The 19,649-nt window shown below is 41.3% G+C and overlaps 1 protein-coding gene across 7 annotated transcripts in view; it reads left to right on the top strand.

The window, feature by feature from the left end:
• Positions 1-19,649, top strand: part of vps54 (VPS54 subunit of GARP complex) — a 142,195-nt gene that overhangs the window by 36,794 nt on the left and 85,752 nt on the right. For all 7 annotated transcript variants that reach the window (XM_070889763.1, XM_070889764.1, XM_070889760.1 and 4 more), the window contains exons 5-8: positions 2,082-2,116; positions 2,593-2,733; positions 8,778-9,163; positions 16,121-16,244. In XM_070889763.1, coding sequence (XP_070745864.1) covers positions 2,082-2,116; positions 2,593-2,733; positions 8,778-9,163; positions 16,121-16,244 — 686 coding nt within the window. The remainder of the gene's footprint in view (positions 1-2,081; positions 2,117-2,592; positions 2,734-8,777; positions 9,164-16,120; positions 16,245-19,649) is intronic.

Below are 19,649 nucleotides of genomic sequence, written 5' to 3'. Positions count from 1 at the left end.
TCCTGATACAGGTTAAACCTCCCTTGTCCGGCACCATTCCCGACCGCTCCGACATGAACAAATTGAAGTCCTTCCTTGCTGTCGACTCACACATTCGCTGGCCTGACCCCGCGATCCACTGCCCGCTCCCCCCCCTCCCTCGCACAACGATCTCTGCCGCACTCCCAGCCCCAAGCCATCCAGCCCCGATATCCCCTTAATCAGTACCTGTACCGTCCAATTTAACGTGACCTCCCCTCGACCGGCAAAATCCCTTATCCGGCACAGGCCAGGTCCTGAGGGTGCCGCATTAGAGAGGTTCAACCTGTAGCGGTAATCTCTCCATTCTAGTACCATCCTTATAAATCTTTTTTGTACTTTCTCCAGTGCTTCTGTGTTTTGTTTATAGTATGGAGACCAAAACTATGCACAGTAGGATCCTATACAATTTTAACATAACTTCATCACTTTTGAATTCTATACCCCTAAAATAAATTCCAGTGCTTTGTTAGCATTTCTTATTGCTTTGCTGACCTGCGATGCTGCTTTTAATGATTTGTTCACTCATATCCTAGATCCCTTTGCTCTTCCACCCCATTCAGTTTCTTATTTTCTAAGGTGTAGGTGATGTTTCTATTTTTCCCACCAAAGTGTATCACCTCACATTTATCTAATGTTGAAGTTCATTTACCACTTAACTGCCCAGTATGCAAGTTTTCTCATGTCGTCTTGTATTATGTTGCATTCTCCCTCACTGTTCGCTTAACTGTCAGTTTGGTATCTTATGCAAATTTCGATATAGAGTTACTTGTTCCAAAGTCCAAATCATTAATGTAAATTATAAATAACAGTGGTCCCAGCACAATGGTTGTTCAGTGATGGATTTAAGATTTGTGTGTTTTTCCCTCCTCTCTGGATCTTGTTGAGCTGGTCGAGGCTTGTTTATGAATGACAGATCCTGCTCCTCCAGTTTACTAATATGCGTGGCCAGGTTGTGGTTGGCTCTGCGGAACTCGAGGTCCTCGGTCAGGTCTAGGGTCCAGCAATAAGAAGGTTCGTTCAGGTAGCAGTTTAGGGAGCTGCAGGTGCTGATGAGCGACGACAGCATTCTTGTTATATAGCGCTACCCGTCATGTGCTAAATCTCAAGGTATAACTGTATTGCAATAGTAGAGAGAATCTCATTGGCCCTGAAATTGCGGTGTCTGTGATGGCGTACTCTTTTATGCCGTCGTATTCTCTTTGAAATGCCCCGCAAGTTTGGGACTTCAGGCGCATGTGCAAAATCCAGAACTTGCGGCATGTCACCGTGCGCTTTGAAAGGTCATCCGCGCGGGCCCGAAAAAGCAATCGCTGACAGAGTTAGGCTATTTGCCAAGGGACTGGCCAGCAATTTCCCATGCAAGTCTTCTCGTTAATGCAAGCAGGTACAGGGCCTGTTCACATCAGCGTAAGGGGATATCTAAGGGTTAAATAAAACATTTTCATATCCTAAATTTTGCACATACACTGTACCTGTGTTAAATGAGTTTATGCAAATATTGGCCTGGATTACAGTGTTAATGATATAAATTTATCAAAAAATTTAATTTTTATTGAGGTTGGTGGAATGAAGGTATTTATGAATAAAATTCCAATTCTGTCAATTGTATAATTATTACATTTTGGGATTCCATTGCATATCATTAGGGGATTTCCTTCGTAAATGATTGAAATGGAATTCTGCTTATTGATTGGAGGACCAGGTCCATGTGATCCCAGGTATGCTTCTGCACCGCCGAGAATACATGGGCCGTCACATTGCCTCGCGGCTCGAGACCGCAACTTTTCACAGCCTGGGCACCAGGAGGTACTTTCGCAATTCTTTCACGGGTCGGAGGCGTGCAGCCGCCATTGTCGGGCCTTTGTTTTGAGCGATACTTTGTGTGCATTTGTATTACCAGTGAATGGATATCTCAGTATTGGATGGCAGAAATAACTTTATTGTAATAAATATCTGCATTATTTGAATATTGTCTCCCAATTCAATTCATATTTTGATTTCTGTGATAATTCACCTGAATAATATCATTTGATTTTAATGGAACTGCATTCATATTTCAGACAAATCAAGAACAGATTTGGATCAAGTACCGAAGGTAACAAATGCTATCTAGGACATTTTAAAAAATTTTAAAAAAAATTATTTACTTCACTATTAATTAGAATCTGGCATGGTCAATACATACCACATCACACACTTTATTCCCTCTAAATGGCTTTAATAATTATACCGCATACCTGCTATACTTGTAATCTTTAAATCAATTGTAAATTAGCCATTCGTACTTTGAAAGAGCAACTACTCACCAAATAGCCAGCAGAGTGAGTGCTACACCCAAAAGCAAAGTTATATGGTAATATTTTGGTGTTTGGAGAGGGAAAGGACTGATGAATTTTTAAATTCAAAGATGTAAGTTCTGTTGCTATTTAATGTCATCTAACAGTTAATTCATTTGTGGCCTACAGCTCCCTCACAGCTGCCTATTATTTTTTGTTTAAATAGAAACTGGACTATTGGACTGAAAAATATTGAAAGTTAGTTCTTTTATTTCTTTTACCTCTCATCTTGCAGATATTTCTGAAGTCAGACTTTGCTCTGGAAGACCCTGTAACGTTTTCTACCGTCTTGCCCTGGTCACATTTCAGTGGTCAACATGGAGCTGGTGTAAAAGGGGCTCGCGACGCAGCATCTTCTAGGTTATTGCAAGAAAAGGTATCCAAGTAAACAACTCATGATCTTTTGAGCAGTTTCTGCTATCGTAGGTTGTTAACCTGTGGAATTCCCTGCCGCAGAGTTTTGTTGATGCCAGTTCATTGGATATATTCAAGAAGGAATTAGATATGGCCCTTACGGCTAAGGGGATCAAGGGGTATGGAGAGAAAGCAGGAAAGGGGTACCGAGGGAATGATCAGCCATGATCTTATTGAATGGTGGTGCAGGCTCGAAGGGCCAAATGGCCTACTCCTGCACCTAATTTCTATGTTTCTACGTAGTGCTCTGTTTTATTTTCGTTATAGAAGTCTGCTTCAACGGAGTTTGGCAGTAACACCCCAGCTCACCTAATTAGTAAAATAAAAAGGTAATTGCCCTGAAATGTTATCTCTGTTTCTCTCTCCACAGATGCTGTCTGACTGACTGAGTGTTTCCAGCATTTTCTGTTTTTGTTATAGTAGAGTTAACATAGAAACATAGAAAATAGGTGCAGGAGTAGGCCATTCAGCCCTTCGAGCCTGCACCACCATTCAATAAGATCATGGCTGATCATTCACCTCAGTACTCCTTTCCTGCTTTCTCTCCATACCCCTTGATCCTGTTAGACGTAAGGGCCATATCTAACTCCCTCTTGAATATATCCAATGAACTGGTATCAACAACTCTCTGAGGTAAGGAATTCCACAGGTTAACAACTCTCTGAGTGAAGAAGTTTCTCCTCATCTCAGTCCTAAATGGCTTACCCCTTATCCTTAGACTATGTCCCCTGGTTCTGGACTTTCCCAACACCAGGAACATTCTTCCTGCATCTAACCTGTCCAATCCCATCAGAATTTTATGTTTCTATGAGATCCCCTCTCATCCTTCTAAACTCCAGTGAATACAGGCCCAGTCGATCCAGTCTCTCCTAATATGTCAGTCCTGCCATCCCAGGAATCAGTCTGGTGAATCTTCGCTGCACTCCCTCAATAGCAAGAACGTCCTTCCTCAGATTAGGAGTTCAAAACTGAACACAATATTCCAGGTGAGGCCTCACTAAAGCCCTGTACAACTGCAGTAAGACCTCCCTGCTCCTATACTCAAAATCCCTAGCCAACATACCATTTGCCGCCTTCACCGCCTGCTGTACCTGCATGCCAACTTTCAATGACTGATGTACCATGACACCCGGGTCTCGTTGCACCTCCCCTTTTCCTAATCTGTCACCATTCAGATAATATTCTGCCTTTGTGTTTTTGCCACCAAAGTGAATAACTTCACATTTATCCACATTATACTGCATCTGCCATGTGTTTGCCCACTCACCTAACCTGTCCAAGTCACCCTGCAGCCTTTTGGCGTCCTCCTCACAGCTCTCACTGCCTTCCAGCTTAGTGTCATCTGCAAACTTGGAGATATTACACTCAATTTCCTCATCCAAATCATTAATGTATATTGTAAATAGCTGGGGTCCCAGCACTGAGCCCTGCGGCACCCCACTAGTCACTGTCTGCCATTCTGAAAAGGACCCGTTTATCCTGACTCTCTGCTTCCTGTCTGCCAACCAGTTCTCTATTCACATCAGTACATTACCCCCAATACCACGTGCTTTAATTTTGCACACCAATATCTTGTGGGACCTTGTCAAAGGCCTTTTGGAAATCCAAATACACCACATCCACTGCTTCTCCCTTGTCCACTTTACCAGTTACATCCTCAAAAAATTCTAGAAGATTTGTCAAGCAGGATTTCCCTTTCATAAATCCATGCTGACTTGGACCAATCCTGTCATGCTTTCCAAATGTGCTGCTATTTCATCTTTAATAATTGATTCCAACATTTTCCCCATTACTGATGTCAGGCTAACTGGTCTATAATTCCCCGTTTTCTCTCCCTCCTTTCTTTAAAAAGTGGTGTTACATTAGCTACCCTCCAGTCCATAGAAACTGATCCAGAGTCGATGGACTGTTGGAAAATGATCACCAATGCATCCACTATTTCTAGGCTACTTCCTTAAGTACTCTGGGATGCAGACTATCAGGCCCCGGGGATTTATCAGCCTTCAATCCCATCAATTTCCCTAACACCATTTCCCGTCTAATAAGGATTTCCTTCAGTTCCTCCTTCTCACTAGACCCTCGGTCTCCTAATATTTCCGGAAGGTTATTCGTGTCTTCCTTCGTGAAGACAGAACCGAAGTATTTGTTTAACTGGTCCGCCATTTCTTTGTTCCCCATTATAAATTCACCTGCAAGGGACCTACGTTTGTTTTAACTAATCTTTTTCTCTTCACATATCGATAGAAGCTTTTGCAGTCAGTTTTTATGTTGCCAGCAAGCTTCCTCTCTTACTCTATTTTTCCCCTCCTAATTAAACCCTTTGTCCTCCTCTGCTGTATTACAAAATTCTCCCAGTCCTCAGGTTTGCTGCTTTTCAATTTATATGCCTCTTCCTTGGATCTCACACTATTCTTAATTTCCCTTGTTAGCCACGGTTGAACCACCTTCCCCATTTTATTTTTACTCCAAACAGGGATGTACAATTGTTGAAGTTCATCCATGTGATCTTTAAATGTTTGCCATTGCCTATCCACCGTCAACCCTTTAAGTATCACTCGCCAGTTTATTTTCGCCAATTCACGTCTCATACCATCGAAGTTACCTTTCCTTAAGTTCAGGACCCTAGTTTCTGAATTAACTTTGTCACTCTCCATCTTAATAAAGAATTCTAACATATTATGGTCACTTTTCCCCAAGGGGCCTCGCACAACAAGATTGCTAATTAGTCCCTTCTCATTGCACATCACCCAGTCTCGGATGGCCAGCCCTCTGGTTGGCTCCTCAACATATTGGTCGAGAAAACCATCCCTAATACACTCCAGAAAATCCTCCTCCACTGCATTGCTACCAGTTTGGTTAGCCCAATCAATATGTAGATTAAAGTCGCCCATGATAACTGCTGTACCTTTATTGCATGCATCCCTAATTTCTTGTTTGATGCTGTCCCCAACCTCACTGCTACTGTTTGGTGGTCTGTACACAACTCCCACTAGCGTTTTCTGCCCCTTGGTATTCCGTAGCTCCACCCATACCGATTCCACATCATCCAAGCTAATGTCCTTTCTTACTATTGCATTAATTTCCTCTTTAACCAGCAATGCGATCCCGCCTTCTTTTCCTTTCTGCCTATCCTTCCTAAATGTTGAATACCCCTGGATGTTGAGTTCCCAGCCTTGGTCACCCTGGAGCCATGTCTCCGTGATGCCAATTACATCATATCCGTTCACTGCTATCTGCACAGTTAATTCGTCCACCTTATTACGAATACTCCTCGTATTCAGGCACAGAGCCTTCAGGCTTGTCTTTTTAACACACTTTGCCCCTTTAGAATTTTGCTGTAATGTGGCCCTTTTTGATTTTTGTCTTGGGTTTCTCTGCCCTCCACTTTTACTTTTCTTCTTTCTATCTTTTGCTTCTGCCCCCATTTTATTTCCCTCTGTCTCCCTGCATAGGTTTCCATCCCCCTGCCATATTAGTTTAACCCCTCCCCAACACCGCTAGCAAACACTCCCCCGAGGACATTGGTTCCGGTCCTGCCCAGGTGCAGACTGTCTGGTTTGTACTGGTCCCACCTCTCCCAGAACCGGTTCCAATGTCCCAGGAATTTGAATCCCTCCCTTCTGCACCACTCCTCAAGCCACGTATTCATCTGAGCTATCCTGCGATTCCTACTCTGACTAGCACGTGGCACTGGTAGCAATCCCGAGATTACTACTTTTGAGGAGCTACTTTTTATTTTAGCTCCAAGCTCCCTAAAGTCGTCTTGTAGGACCTCATCACGTTTTTTCTCAAACTTAAGCTTAGAGCCTGCTGGCCATTTAATAAGATCATGGCTGATCTTGGGCTCAGAACCACTTTCCTGCCTGCTCCCCATAACCCTTCGCTCTCATCGCTCAAAAATCTGTATCTCCACCTTAAATATGTTCAATGACCGCGCATCCACAGCTCTGGGGCAGAGAATTCCACAGATTTACGACTCTCGGAGAGAAGAAATTCCTCCTCATTTCGGTTCTAAATGGGTGACTCCTTATTCTTAAACTATGGCCCCTAGTTCTGGATTCCCCCACGTGGAAAACATCCTCTCTGAATCTACCTTGTCGAGCCCCCTCAGCATCTTATGTTTCAGTAAGATTACCTCTCATTCTTCTAAACTCCAATGAGTATAGGCCCAACCTACTCATCCTTTCTTCATAAGTCAATTCCCTTGTCTCCGGAATCAATCTAGTGAACCTTCTCTGAACTGCCTCCAATGCAAGTATATCCATCCTTTAATAAGGAGACCAAAACTAATCGCAGTACTCTAGGTGTGGCTTCACTAATACCCTGTACAGTTGTAGCAGGACTTCCCTGCTTGTATACTCCATCCCCCTTGCAATAAAGGCCAATATTCCATTTGCCTTCCTGTACCTGCATATTAACTTTTTGTGTTTCATGCAGAAGGACCCCCAGGTCCCTCTGTACTGCAGCATTTTGTAATTTCCCTCCATTTTAAATAATTTGCTTTTTTATTTTTCCTGCCAAGATGGATAACCTCACACTTTCCCACATTATACTCCATTTGCCAAATGTTTGCCCACTCACTTAGCCTGTCTATATCTCTTTGCAGATTTATTGTGTCCTCCTGACAACTTGCTTTCCCCCACCCATCTTTGTATCATCAGCAAACTTGGCTACATTACACGTGGTCCCTCCATCCAAGTCATTAATATAGATTGTAAATAATTGAGGCCCCAGCACCAATCCCAGTGGCACCCCATTAGTTACCGTTTGCCAACCAGAAAATGATCTTTTTATTCCCACTCTCTGTTTTCTGTTGGTATACTAGCATGGCTAGCAGATTAGCTAACTAACGCCAACTCCGTGAACTCTTATCTTGTGCAGTAACCTTTTATGTGGCACCCTATCGAATGCCTTCTGGAAATCCAAATATACCACATCCACTGGTTTCCCCCTTATCCACCCTGCTCGTTACATCCTCAAAGAACTCTAGCAAATTTGTCAAACGTGATTTCCCTTTCATAAATCTATGCTGTCTCTGACTGTATTATGCTTTTCCAAATGTCCTACTGCTTCCTTAATAATGGATTCCAGTATTTCACCAACGACAGATGTTAGATTAACTGGTCTATAGTTTCCTAGAGAAACTGAAGAGAGATGGGCCAGCAGGCTTGGGTGGTTTGGATTAATGGGAAGGGGATAAAGAAATAAAGGCAGCCGAATGGATCGTCTGCCTCTTGCTGAGAAAGATGTCCATGATCTCCTCGCTTGTTGGAGTTGAATGGACAGGAGGCATTTAAGGAGGTGTTTGATAGTAGAAAAAAGAAGTAAGGGGTTATCTTTTGTCTCCAGGCTGATCCTAGAATAGTGGGTGGTTGTGGCAAAGAAGAACACGAAATGATCCAACTGGATCTTGGGATGGACAGCTAATCTAGTTATGTGCCAAACGTGCTCAAGTGTGCAACTTTGGACTTAAAGGAGTGAAGGTGGAAGCTATATCATTGGTTAGGCTGCAGTTAGTACATGCCGTCCAATTTTGGGTGCCCTATTTTAGGAAGGATGTCATTGAGATTTACTAATGCTGGGCATGATGGGTTTTAAACTGGGTCTCCTTGCTGGAGAAGGTTAGGAGATCTGATAGAGGTGTTCAAAATAATGAGGGATTTTCATAAAGTAAATTGGAGAAGATCTATTTCCATTGGCCAGTGAATCATTAACAAGAGGGCAAAAATTTAAGCAACATCTACAAAAGAAGAAAGGAAAAGGTTAGGAGAATTTATTTTTGCAGTGGGATATTAAGGTATGGAAGATCCTACCAGAAACCAGGAGAATCTATTACCATTTTAAAAGGGAAGTGGAGAGATATTTGAAAAAGAAACATTTGGAAGAGCTACTATATCAATAGCTACTATATCAATAGCTGTTTCAGAGTGCAGTTGTGATGGACCAAATAGCCATCTGTGTTGTAAAATTTTATGATTCTAATGCATAATGCATTTTATTTTGCAGTTAAGCCATTATTTGGATGTTGTGGAAGTGAACATAGCGCACCAGATTTCTCTCCGTTCTGATGCCTTTTTCCACGCTATGACCTCTCAACATGAATTGCAGGACTACCTCACCAAAACCTCGCAAGCCGTAAAAATGCTTCGTGATAAAATCGCCCAGATTGACAAAGTAATGTGCGAAGGATCTTTGCAAATATTGAGACTTGCTGTGACTAGAAATAACTGTGTAAAGATGTATAATAAATTAAAGTTAATGGCCACTGTTCACCAAACACAGCCGACAGTACAGTTATTGCTGTCCACTTCTGAGTTTGTTGGGGCACTAGACCTAATTGCAACAACGCAGGAGGTGCTACAACAGGAGCTTCAAGGGATTCATAGTTTCAGGTAGGTGATGTTACAAAGCTCACTTTTCATTAACTATATATTGCTTGTAAGCATTAATGGTATTTTATTCTCCAGGGCCCAAATTTCCCATGAGTTGCTCCGTTTTTTTTTGGAGCAATTTGATTTTTCTGGAATATCTTTTTAGTTGCAATTCTGGCCATTTAATTTGCGCCAGTGTAAGTGAGCTGGTTTTTTTTTTATTTTGTTTTTTTTTTCAAAAGGGGGCGTTACCAGCCACTTACACCTGTTTTGGCCATTTAAGCAAGTTTAGCCAGCTAAAAGTTACTCCAAACTAACTTAGGCCAGCGTAAGTGGGCACTCTTGTAAGTTCAGAAAAACCTTGCGGTGACTTAAGAAATTAGCACAGGCAGCCAGAGATAGGGGGTGGGAAGGGGACCTTGCAAAGCACTAAACTTCACAACAACGTTAAAGAAGCATAAATACATTTAAAGCACCAAGCACTAAACAAAGCAGTACATTTGCACCAAGCACAAAAAGTAATAAGCAATTAATTAACAAAATAAAAAAATAGAAGGAACCTTGCATCTAAAGCACCAAGACCAAAGTAATAAGCAATCAATCAATCAATAAATAACAAATAAAAAATAGAAGTCCTCCCTTAGGGAACACAGCGGGCTGCCGATGAGGGAGCCCATTCGGCCAGGGCTAGGGACGGCTTGTTTTGGGCCCCTCCCACACAGCCTGCAGCGCGCACTCACAGATTCGGCTTGTCAGGTGCTACTGCACATGTGCGCAGACTCTAGTGCGCATTTGCAGAGGTCCCGGCACTGTTTTCAGCACCGGGACCTGGCTCCACACCCAATCCACTGGGCCACGCTACGCCACCACCGAGGAGAGGCTGGGGAGCGGCCAGAATCGGGAGGAAGATTTTCGGCGCGCTTGGAGGCGGACAAAAGCGGTGCATTTCTGGTGAGGGCGCCAGAAAAAGGGGTTGGGGAAATTTGAGCCCCATAACATAATACTTAGCTCTATTAAATCAAAATAAAAACATATTTAAAAACTAACAGTTAAAAATCTGAATGTGGCAACTCTGATATAAAATCAGAAAATGTTGGAACTGCAAAGCAGGGCCAGTAGCACTTGAAAGAGAAAGGCAGGTGGGACCCTTTTCCAAAAAAATCACAGGCTAGAGAACATGATTTAAAAATGGAGGAAAGAGATCAACATGGGTCAAGAGTTCAAATAGAACGATGATGTTCACAAAGATACAGCTAATGGTTGTAATAACCTATTGTATCCATTTTAAAATGCAGGAAAGAGGTGTGGCCACGTATAAATGATCATGCGTGTAATTGAGACACAAGACTGCTGCCATGGCTCACATATGGTTAAAATTCTGTGAATCCATTGATGCAATTAATTTTCAATTGATGTTTTGAGGATTGACACTGGGGAAATTTGCTGTAACTTTACAAGGCCTTGTTTAATTGTATTTCTTCCATAATGTTTTTGTTAAATGCTGTCCTGCCACATCCAGTCATGAATGGTGGTGGACAATTAAACAACTAACAGGAGAACATAAAAACATAATTACGCCATTTGGCCCCTCAAGCCTGCTCCGCCATTTAATAAGATCATGGTTGATCTGATCATGGACTCAGCTCCACTTCCCTGCCCGCTCCCCATAACCCTTTATTCCCTTATTGCTCAAAAATCTGTTGTATCTCCACCTTAAATATATTCAATGACCCAGCCTCCACAGCTCTCTTGGGCAGAGAATTCCATAGATTTATAACCCTCAGAGAAGAAATTCCTCCTCATCTCGGTTTTAAATGGGCGGCCCCTTATTCTGAGATTACGTATCCTAGTTTTAGTTTCCCCTATGAGTAGAAATATCCTCTCTGCATCCACCTTGTTGAGCCCCCTCATTATCTTATGTTTCGATGAGATCACCTCTCATTCTTCTGAACTCCAATGAGTACAGATCCAACCTACTCAACCTATCTTCATAAGTCAACCCCATCATCTCTGGAATCAACCTAGTGAACCTTCTCTGAATAGCCTCCAATGCAAGTATATCCTTCCTTAAATACGGAGACCAAAACTGTACGCAGTACTCCAGGTGTGGCCTCACCAATACCTTGTACAATTGTAGCAGGACTTCTCTGCTTTTATACTCTTTCCCCTTGCAATAAAGGCCAACATTCCATTTGCCTTCCTGATTACTTGCTGTACCTGCATACTAACTTTTTGTGTTTCATGCACAAGGACCCTAGGTCTCTGTACTGCAGTACTTTGCAATTTTTCTTCATTCAAATTATACTTTGTATCCACCTTTCAACATGTAGTTCAGGACCTGGAATATTAGGTCCTTCATTGAAACACCTGTGAACTCATCCCTTTTTGGCGTGGAAGCAAGTCATCCTCTATATGAGGGACTGCCTATGATGATGAGTTTGCTTTTCTATTTCTTCTGCCAAAGTGGATAACCTCACATTTTCCCACATTATACTCCATCTGCCAAATTTTTGCCCACTCACTTAGCCTGTCTATATCCCTTTGCAGATTTTTTGTGTCCTCCTCCCACCCATCTTTGTATCATCAGCAAACTTGGCTACATTACACTTTGTCCCTTCATCCAAGTCATTAATACAGATTGTAAATAGTAAATAGGAGGAAGCGGCTCCATGAATATCCCCATCTTCAATGGTGATGGAGCCCAGCATGTGAGTGCAAAAGACAAGGCTGAAGCGTTTGCAAACATCTTCAGTCCTCCTGAGGTCCCCACCAGAAACCAGTCTTTGGCCAATTTGATTCACGCCACGTGATACCAAGCAACGGCTGAGCGCACTGGATACAGCAAAGGCTATGGGTCCTGACAACATCCCGGCTGTCGTGCTCCAGAACTAGCCATGCCTCTAGCCAAGCTGTTCCAGTACAGCTACAACACTGGCATCTACCAGACAATGTGGAAAACTGTCCTGGTAGGTCCTGTCCACAAAAACCAGGACAAATCCAATCCGGCCAATTACCGGCCCATCAGTCTACTCTCAGTCATCAGCAAAGTGATGGAAGGTGTTGTCCACAGCTGATACACCATGTTAAAGGCACTATATAAAGACAAGTTGTTGTTGAAATTTGTCAATTTCCTATAGATCAAAATATCATGTACGTAATGCTTCACCCAAAGTCACCTGTTAAAATATTTTGTGCATATGTAAGTGGAGATGACACCATAAGCTATGCTATAAATATGGAGATCCCAAATCTCATGTTAGATTTCTGAAGCAGCTCCTGTGTTAAAGGTGCACACCAATTACAATGACTATCTTTGGTCATTTGCTCTCGCATGGTTGATGGGGCTAGGAAAGGTTTTTGGCCGCTTTGTTACTGGAATGTTATATCGTTAGCACATCTATTAAAAATCTTCTGCACAGCACATATCCTGTGACCATTATTCTTACTTCCTCATAGCTTTTATAATAGAAAACCTGTATGTAAGCATGTCACAGTGTAAAAACCCTATGTCAATAATTTCTAACAGGAATATCATATCCCCTTTCACTGCAACAGGATGCCAATGAAGCAATCGAATCACCCAAAATGATTTTTTTAAATATTTGTCTAACTTTTTTCCTCCGTAACTGAAATTCCTACTGATCAAAATAAAGTTTTAAACATTCTAATTACTGATGTCTGAGGTGCAGAGACACACACACACACACACAGCGACTGGTGCAGGCACCAAAGTACTTGCAAGAACTGATCACAAAATACTAAACTTAAAGTTTCCAGAGATGTCTTTATGAAGTTACAAATTGGTACTGCTAGATCTAAAGTGCCCTTCTCTCACTATTAACTGACATCTACAATCCACATATTTACCAAATACTCATCTCATGGCAACCTCTGCCGAACTCCACCCTCCACAGTGGTGCTTGACCAAAGAATCTCTGCACCCGACCACCCCCCTGCCATGCTCACAAACCCAGCAGTCGCACCAAAGTGCTATCAAAGCTCAGGAGTGCCTCCAGAGGAACTAAACCCCCATAACCCATACTACTAAATACAGATATCTAATTCCACCTGGCACATCTTTCATACCTTTTTGCTCTATATTCTCAGCTTTGTTATCGTGAATGTTCTATGCTGAATTAAGCACTGTCTGCCAGTTTGGCTCAGTTTGGGAACTCGCTTCTGAGTCAGAAGATTAAAAGTATAAGATCCACTCCAGGAATGACCATATAACTCAGACATGGTCCAGTGTACTACTGAGGTGTCTTCCCTTTATATCAGATGTTAAACTGAGACTTTGTGTGACTGTTGAATTGGATGTTGAAGATCCCATGCTGCTAATTGAAAAACTGAGTTTTCCAGGCCAACATTTCTCCCTCAACCAAAAACATATTAACTGCTCATTTATTGCATTGCTGTATGTGGGATCTTGCTGTGTGCCATGTTTGTGTGCATATGTCACTATACTGTGTGTGGTGTTTTGAGTTATTGGAAAAATATATGGTAAATAAATGCAAATTTCTATGCAGCATTGCTGCCAAATAAAGCATCTGAAAGAGTAACTTTTGCACCTAATATCTTTCCCCTGCTCTGAAAATTAATTTAAGGAGACAGAAGCGATAGCATTTTGTGTAAAGATGTTAAAATGGACTAAATATTTCCTGACATGATTTGAAAAATGCATTTCTTGTTCATTGTTGTTATCGTTCCCTAAACCTCTACTTTTTCTATCTCTGAATTGACCTGAAGACCCATTTCTATGACCAAGCACAAGCTAATTTCCCCTTGCTGCTTTTGTCAATTTTCTTTACCTCTTTTGTAGTGCCTTGTAATGTTTCTTTCCATTAAATACATTATGCTGCCTGTGATGAGCTGCCATATAAGTAGAAGTTTTTTCTATCTGGCATATGGTAGTGAGTGAATGTCCTCCTCTCGCCTTTCATCACTTTCACCCACTCTTTTCTGACGATGCAGACATGTGCTGGAGATTGATTCCATTGGTGGCTGGGACTCTCCTGTATCTTGTCCAAATGACCATTCTTTGTATTGATTGTCAGTAGATTCTTTGACTGGGAGCATCGCAACAGAGCCTGATTCTTTTCTCACATTTATGCACTTTCTAGCAGGGATCACTGGATAACGATTATTACAAGGGATTGCAATTAAATAGGGCCTTGGTGAGACCACACCCGGAATACTGTATAGTTTTGGTGTCCTTAACTAAGGAAGGATATATTTGCCTTGGAGGGAATGCAACAAGGTTGATCAGACTGATTCCTGGGATGGGGGGATTGTTCTATGAGGAGAGATTGGGTAGACTAGGCCTATATTCCATAGAGTTTAGAAGAATATGAGATGATCTCATTTGAAACATAAAATTCTTAAAGGGCCTGACAGGGTAGATGCTGGGAAGATGTTTCCCTGGCTGAGGAGTCTAGAATAAAGTCTCAATAAAGGAACAGCCATTTAGGACTGAGATGAGAAATGTCTTCACTCAAAGGGTTGTGAATCTGAGGAATATTGTACACTCAGTTGTGGATGATCAGTCGTTAAGTATATGCAAGACTGAAATCAATAAGATTTTTGGATACGAAGGGAACCAAGGATACGGGGATAGGGCAGGAAGGTGGAATCGAGGTAGAAAATCCGCCATTATCTTACTGAATGGCGGAGCAGGCTCGAAGGGCCGAATGACCTACTCCTGCTCCTATTTCTTATCTTATGTCATGATCAGTTCAGGAGCCCTGGGTGATTTTTGTTTTTTTTCCTTTCTAGCAGATGGGGGACTCTGGCCAGTTGTAGTGCCCTTAATGCTGGTTTAGCTGAGGTCAGTTAACTCACCATAAATCAGGGATTGAACTTGATATCTTCCTGGTCTGTGTGGCTCAGGGCAACACTAGCACTTACTTACATCGGGGAGAGTTGAGTACATATGTTTAAGGGCATTATGAGCAGCTCTATGCAGGAATTGAAGTGATCTTTAGTGTGTATGTTTGTACTTTGTTCCCAGTTTTTAGTTGGTTTCTTTTCTTCCTCAGGTTGTAGAGTTTATTTGAAGGAAGTGATGCTCAAAAACAAGTAATCTTCCTTAACTTTTTCTATTGTACAACTTGAATCAGAATTTTGCAGCACACAATGAGGCCATTTGTCCTATTGTGCTGTGCAGGTCTCTGAAAGCTGTCTGGTTGCATTCCCTGCTGTTCCATGTATGCTATTGCATTCTTGTTTTTCAAATATTTATTTACTTCCCTTTTTTAAAAGCTGTTATGAATTCTACTTTCTCCAGGATATTTTCAAATACCTACAAATCGTCAAATGTGTCTATTTTTGCGCTATTAAGAGATTCTACTAAATACAAATATCCGATATACTCCTTACTTCAATTTCACATTGCAAATTCAGGGATAGAATGGAAGGAATGTGTCTTGTTAGTGCTCATTAATGAGGCTGCTTCATTCATAATTATTTTGCAGAAAACTGGAATTTTATAATAAGTTGGTAAATTCACTGTTTGTTGTGTAATTTCCGATTTCTGACTGGTCCTCATACCTGGACTTTCACAATAACCAATCCATTCCACTGGCGAGAAGTGAAAATTGCCTCTCATTAACATACTGAGTATTCAATCAATGCACATTTGTTGATGTGAATACACTGTACACCTATGCACTATATAATAACTAATTTGTGTACAGTTAATGGATTGCCTTTAAATAGAAAGCATTGTTATACCAGGGTTGATATACCAGTAATGATTTATAATCAAATGGACTCGCCTGAATCGTACATTACCCTTTTGAAAACATATATCCCAAAAAAGCATATAGAAGTTACTGGTTATATTTTATTACATTGTGTAGACAAGGTCGTTTCTTAAAAGTATATATTTATAATCCTCTGGTGCAATTATTTGTGCTTGAGATCCATTTGTTTGAGAAATATTTCCACATTTCAGTTATTAATGTTTTCTCCATTTTTCAGGCACCTTGGTTCACAGCTATGTGAGCTGGAGAGACTGATAGATAAAATGATGATAGCAGATTTTTCTACATATGCTCATAGTGACTTAAATAGACCATTGGAAGATGATCAGGTGTTAGAGGAGGTATGTGAAAGTACTTATTTTAGTTTTATTGAAGTATTCTGGATTTAAACTTTCCTCAATCTTGCAACTAAATGCAGAGATCATTTGTTTTGTTTTAGTTTGTCTAAGTGTGCAAATTCAGTCTCTATATAGTGATGTGACTGGGTAACACTGCCAATATAAAGTTGGGTGCATCGCTGGTTGTGTAGCCCGACACGGAGTTTATTTTACAAGATCAGAAGATAATTACAAATGAAGTCCAGTTGACCCATCTCAATTTGTCCATCCAGAGAGATCCTAATGTTTTTCCTCCCCCAAAATTGTAGCATCCAGTTGTTTCTTAAATGATTCCATGGTTTTGCCTCCACTACCTGTAAGTTTGATCGCTGTTTGTATGAAGAAGAATTTCCTGATTTCAGTACTAAAATTACCATTTCCTCGTCTAACCCAGTTTTCTGTTTATTCCCTGTTTAAAGTAATATTCCGAGTTAACTTTTCCTATACACATTACAATCTTGTATACTTCGTTCAGCATCTCCCTTTCCGGGCTGAAACGTACAGGTTTTTCTCGTCTTCTCATAATTCAGACCACTGACAGAGTTCAGCCACATGACTTTCTCTGCACTGTCTTGAGCACTTGAATATTTATCTTATTTCTTGGTAACCAGAGCTGAATGCAGTATTTAGTCATATTTGAAGTATTCAGTTATATTTGACAACATACATGCTTTAGTCTGTTGGGATTTCGTTTCTAGCAAGACTGCTGTGCTGTTGATAGATTTGCTGCACTGTTTGATCACGTGACAGTCAGTGATTTGGAGCTAGGTTGACAAACACATGGTGGAACGTTAGAAAATAGTCAAAATGTCATTGTGTTTTGTTGTAACCATTGTTGCCAAGCAGTGGATGCAGTGGCAAGCATGTAATTTTGTAGAAAAAGTTGATGTGAGGGAGGACAGTTTAAACGGTTCATGATCTTGGCTACAGACCTTTGTTCATCCTCGGGTACATTGTACAATTTTGGGAGACAATAATTTGCAGGTTCCAAAAATAAGATACCTGAAATAAAATATTAATATTCAGTGCACACTATCAAGAAAAACATTGCTGCAATAGGGGAGTCTTTCTGAGGTTAGGGTTAAGACACATTGTTGGGAATAGAGTGCAGGCAGTTTTATTTTGTGTGTAACCCACTATATCTGACCTGGGAGTGCTTGAATCTGACATGGGGAAGAGTGTGAAAGTGAGTTTTCAGTCCATAGCACTGACGATCTCTCACCTCCAGTGAATATCACTGCAACTGAATTTCACACCATTTAACTGTGATTGTCGATGGGGGTGGCCGGGGTTTTGTTCGGGGGGTGGGGGCGGGCGGGGGGGCGGCGGGGTAGAAATATCCAGTGTCCATCTGATTTATTTATCAAGCAATCAAATGAAATAAGTTGATTATAATGAAATTACCTCTTGTTCAGAGTAAAAATCTGAACATTTAAACGCTTTTATCCCAGAAAGGGAGGGTGCAATATATGTAAGAAAGATCATAAAAAGGAAAGATCTATTATATGTGTCTCTCTCTTTGAAAATTAATTTCTTGGGAGCAAAATATGTTCATGGGCAGATTTCAGTTTGTATGGGTAAGTGGAATCTAATTTCTATTGAGGATAGCCTTTGTTTTGGAGCTCAAATAAAATGTTAATCTAGGCTGAGGCTGCTATGTTACACTGAATATGATGGTTACTGTGATTTCAGTACACTGGATTGAATGGTTATTTATTTGAGTCTAAACCAGTGGTGGGCAAAATAGGGCTCGCGGGCCGTATCCGGGCCAGCAGTTCATTGTATCCGGCCCGCTGGATGGGGCGGAAATGGAATGTGAGCTGGAGTTGCACATTAGTCTCAGTCGAGTCATGGCTGTCCATCTCAATGACTCTTTTACTGAAGAAAGAGATCGTTGCTTTGTCTTTCCTCTACCAGAGTATGATGGCAGGGGGTTTTTCATTATCGTCTTAGACATGGCGTGGACCCCAGAGCTCCAGAACTCCAGGTAATGGCATGCGTTTGTAGTTCAGGCCAGGCGAAGCCTCGGGCTCCCCTGTACAGCACACCAAAAAGAGAACACCTCTCTTGTTGGAGGCCCTGCATAGTCGAGCTGCTCTACCAAACAGCCACGTAGACTTTCAGTACAACACATAATTGATCAATTAATCATTGAATTCATTTAGTAATGGAATATTTTACTATTTTACACTGCATTTTGTGTATTTAACAAAATGTCTGACTATTATCTGAATTTATGTTTAGAAATTATTGGGAGGATAGAAGTGGGAGTGATGATCGCCTGTTTCAAATTTACCGATTTAACAGTTTGCACTCACTAGTGACTGTTAGTGGGGTTATTCATTCTTGCACAATTATTCACATTTTAATATTATCTCACTTAATTAGCAAGTGGAGGCATAACTAAACTACCCGGATATATTGGACATTGCATTCACTGTTTTAAGTGAAGCTCTTTTCCCCTATGCCATGAACAATTTAAGTTTATTGTCATGACTGGAAGAGGATTGTAGAGAATTATTTCATTGGCCAGTCCCAGTAATAAAATAACACTCAGGGAAGAAATATGTATTATAATAAGAACATAACATAAGAAATAGGAGTAGAAGTAGGACATACGGCCCCTTGAGTCTGCTCCACCATGGCTGATCATTGGCCTCAACTCCACTTTCCTGCCTGATCTCCATATCCCCCTAGACTCCCAATATCTATCTATCTCAGCCTTGAATATAATCAGAGACTCTGCATCCATAGCCGTCTGGGGCAGAGAATTCCAAAGATTCACAACCCTCAGAGAAGAAATTCCTCCTCATCTCTGTCTTAAATGGCCTTCCCCTTATGCTGAGACTGTGTCCATTAGTTCTAGACACTCCAGCCAGGGGAACCAACCTCTCAGCATCTATCCTGTCAATCCCCTTCAGAATTTTGTATGGTTCAATGAGATCACGTCTCATTCTTCTAAACTCTAGAGAGTATAGACCCATTCTACACAATCTCTCATCATAAGGCAACCCTCTCATCCCAGGAATCAATTTAGTGAACCTCTGTTGCATCGCCTCCAAGGCAATTATATCCTTCCTTAGATAAGGAGACCAAAACTGTGCACAGTACTCCAGGTGTGGGCTCACCAAGGCCCTGTACAATTGTAGCAAGGCTTCTTTACTCTTCTACTGCAAGCCCCTTGTAATAAAGGTCAGCATGCCATTTGTCTTCCTTATTGCTTGCTGTACCTGCATGCTAGATTTCTGTGTTTATTGCACAAGGGATCCCCAAATTGCTCTGAACACCAACATTTAAAAGTTTCTCACCATTTAAAAAATATTCTGTTTTTCTATTCTTCCTGCCAAAGTGAATAACCTCACATTTCCC

The sequence above is a fragment of the Pristiophorus japonicus genome, chromosome 9, assembly GCF_044704955.1.
Source record: "Pristiophorus japonicus isolate sPriJap1 chromosome 9, sPriJap1.hap1, whole genome shotgun sequence".
Classification (NCBI taxonomy): Eukaryota; Metazoa; Chordata; class Chondrichthyes; family Pristiophoridae; genus Pristiophorus; species Pristiophorus japonicus.
This window is presented reverse-complemented; position numbering and strand designations above follow the sequence as displayed.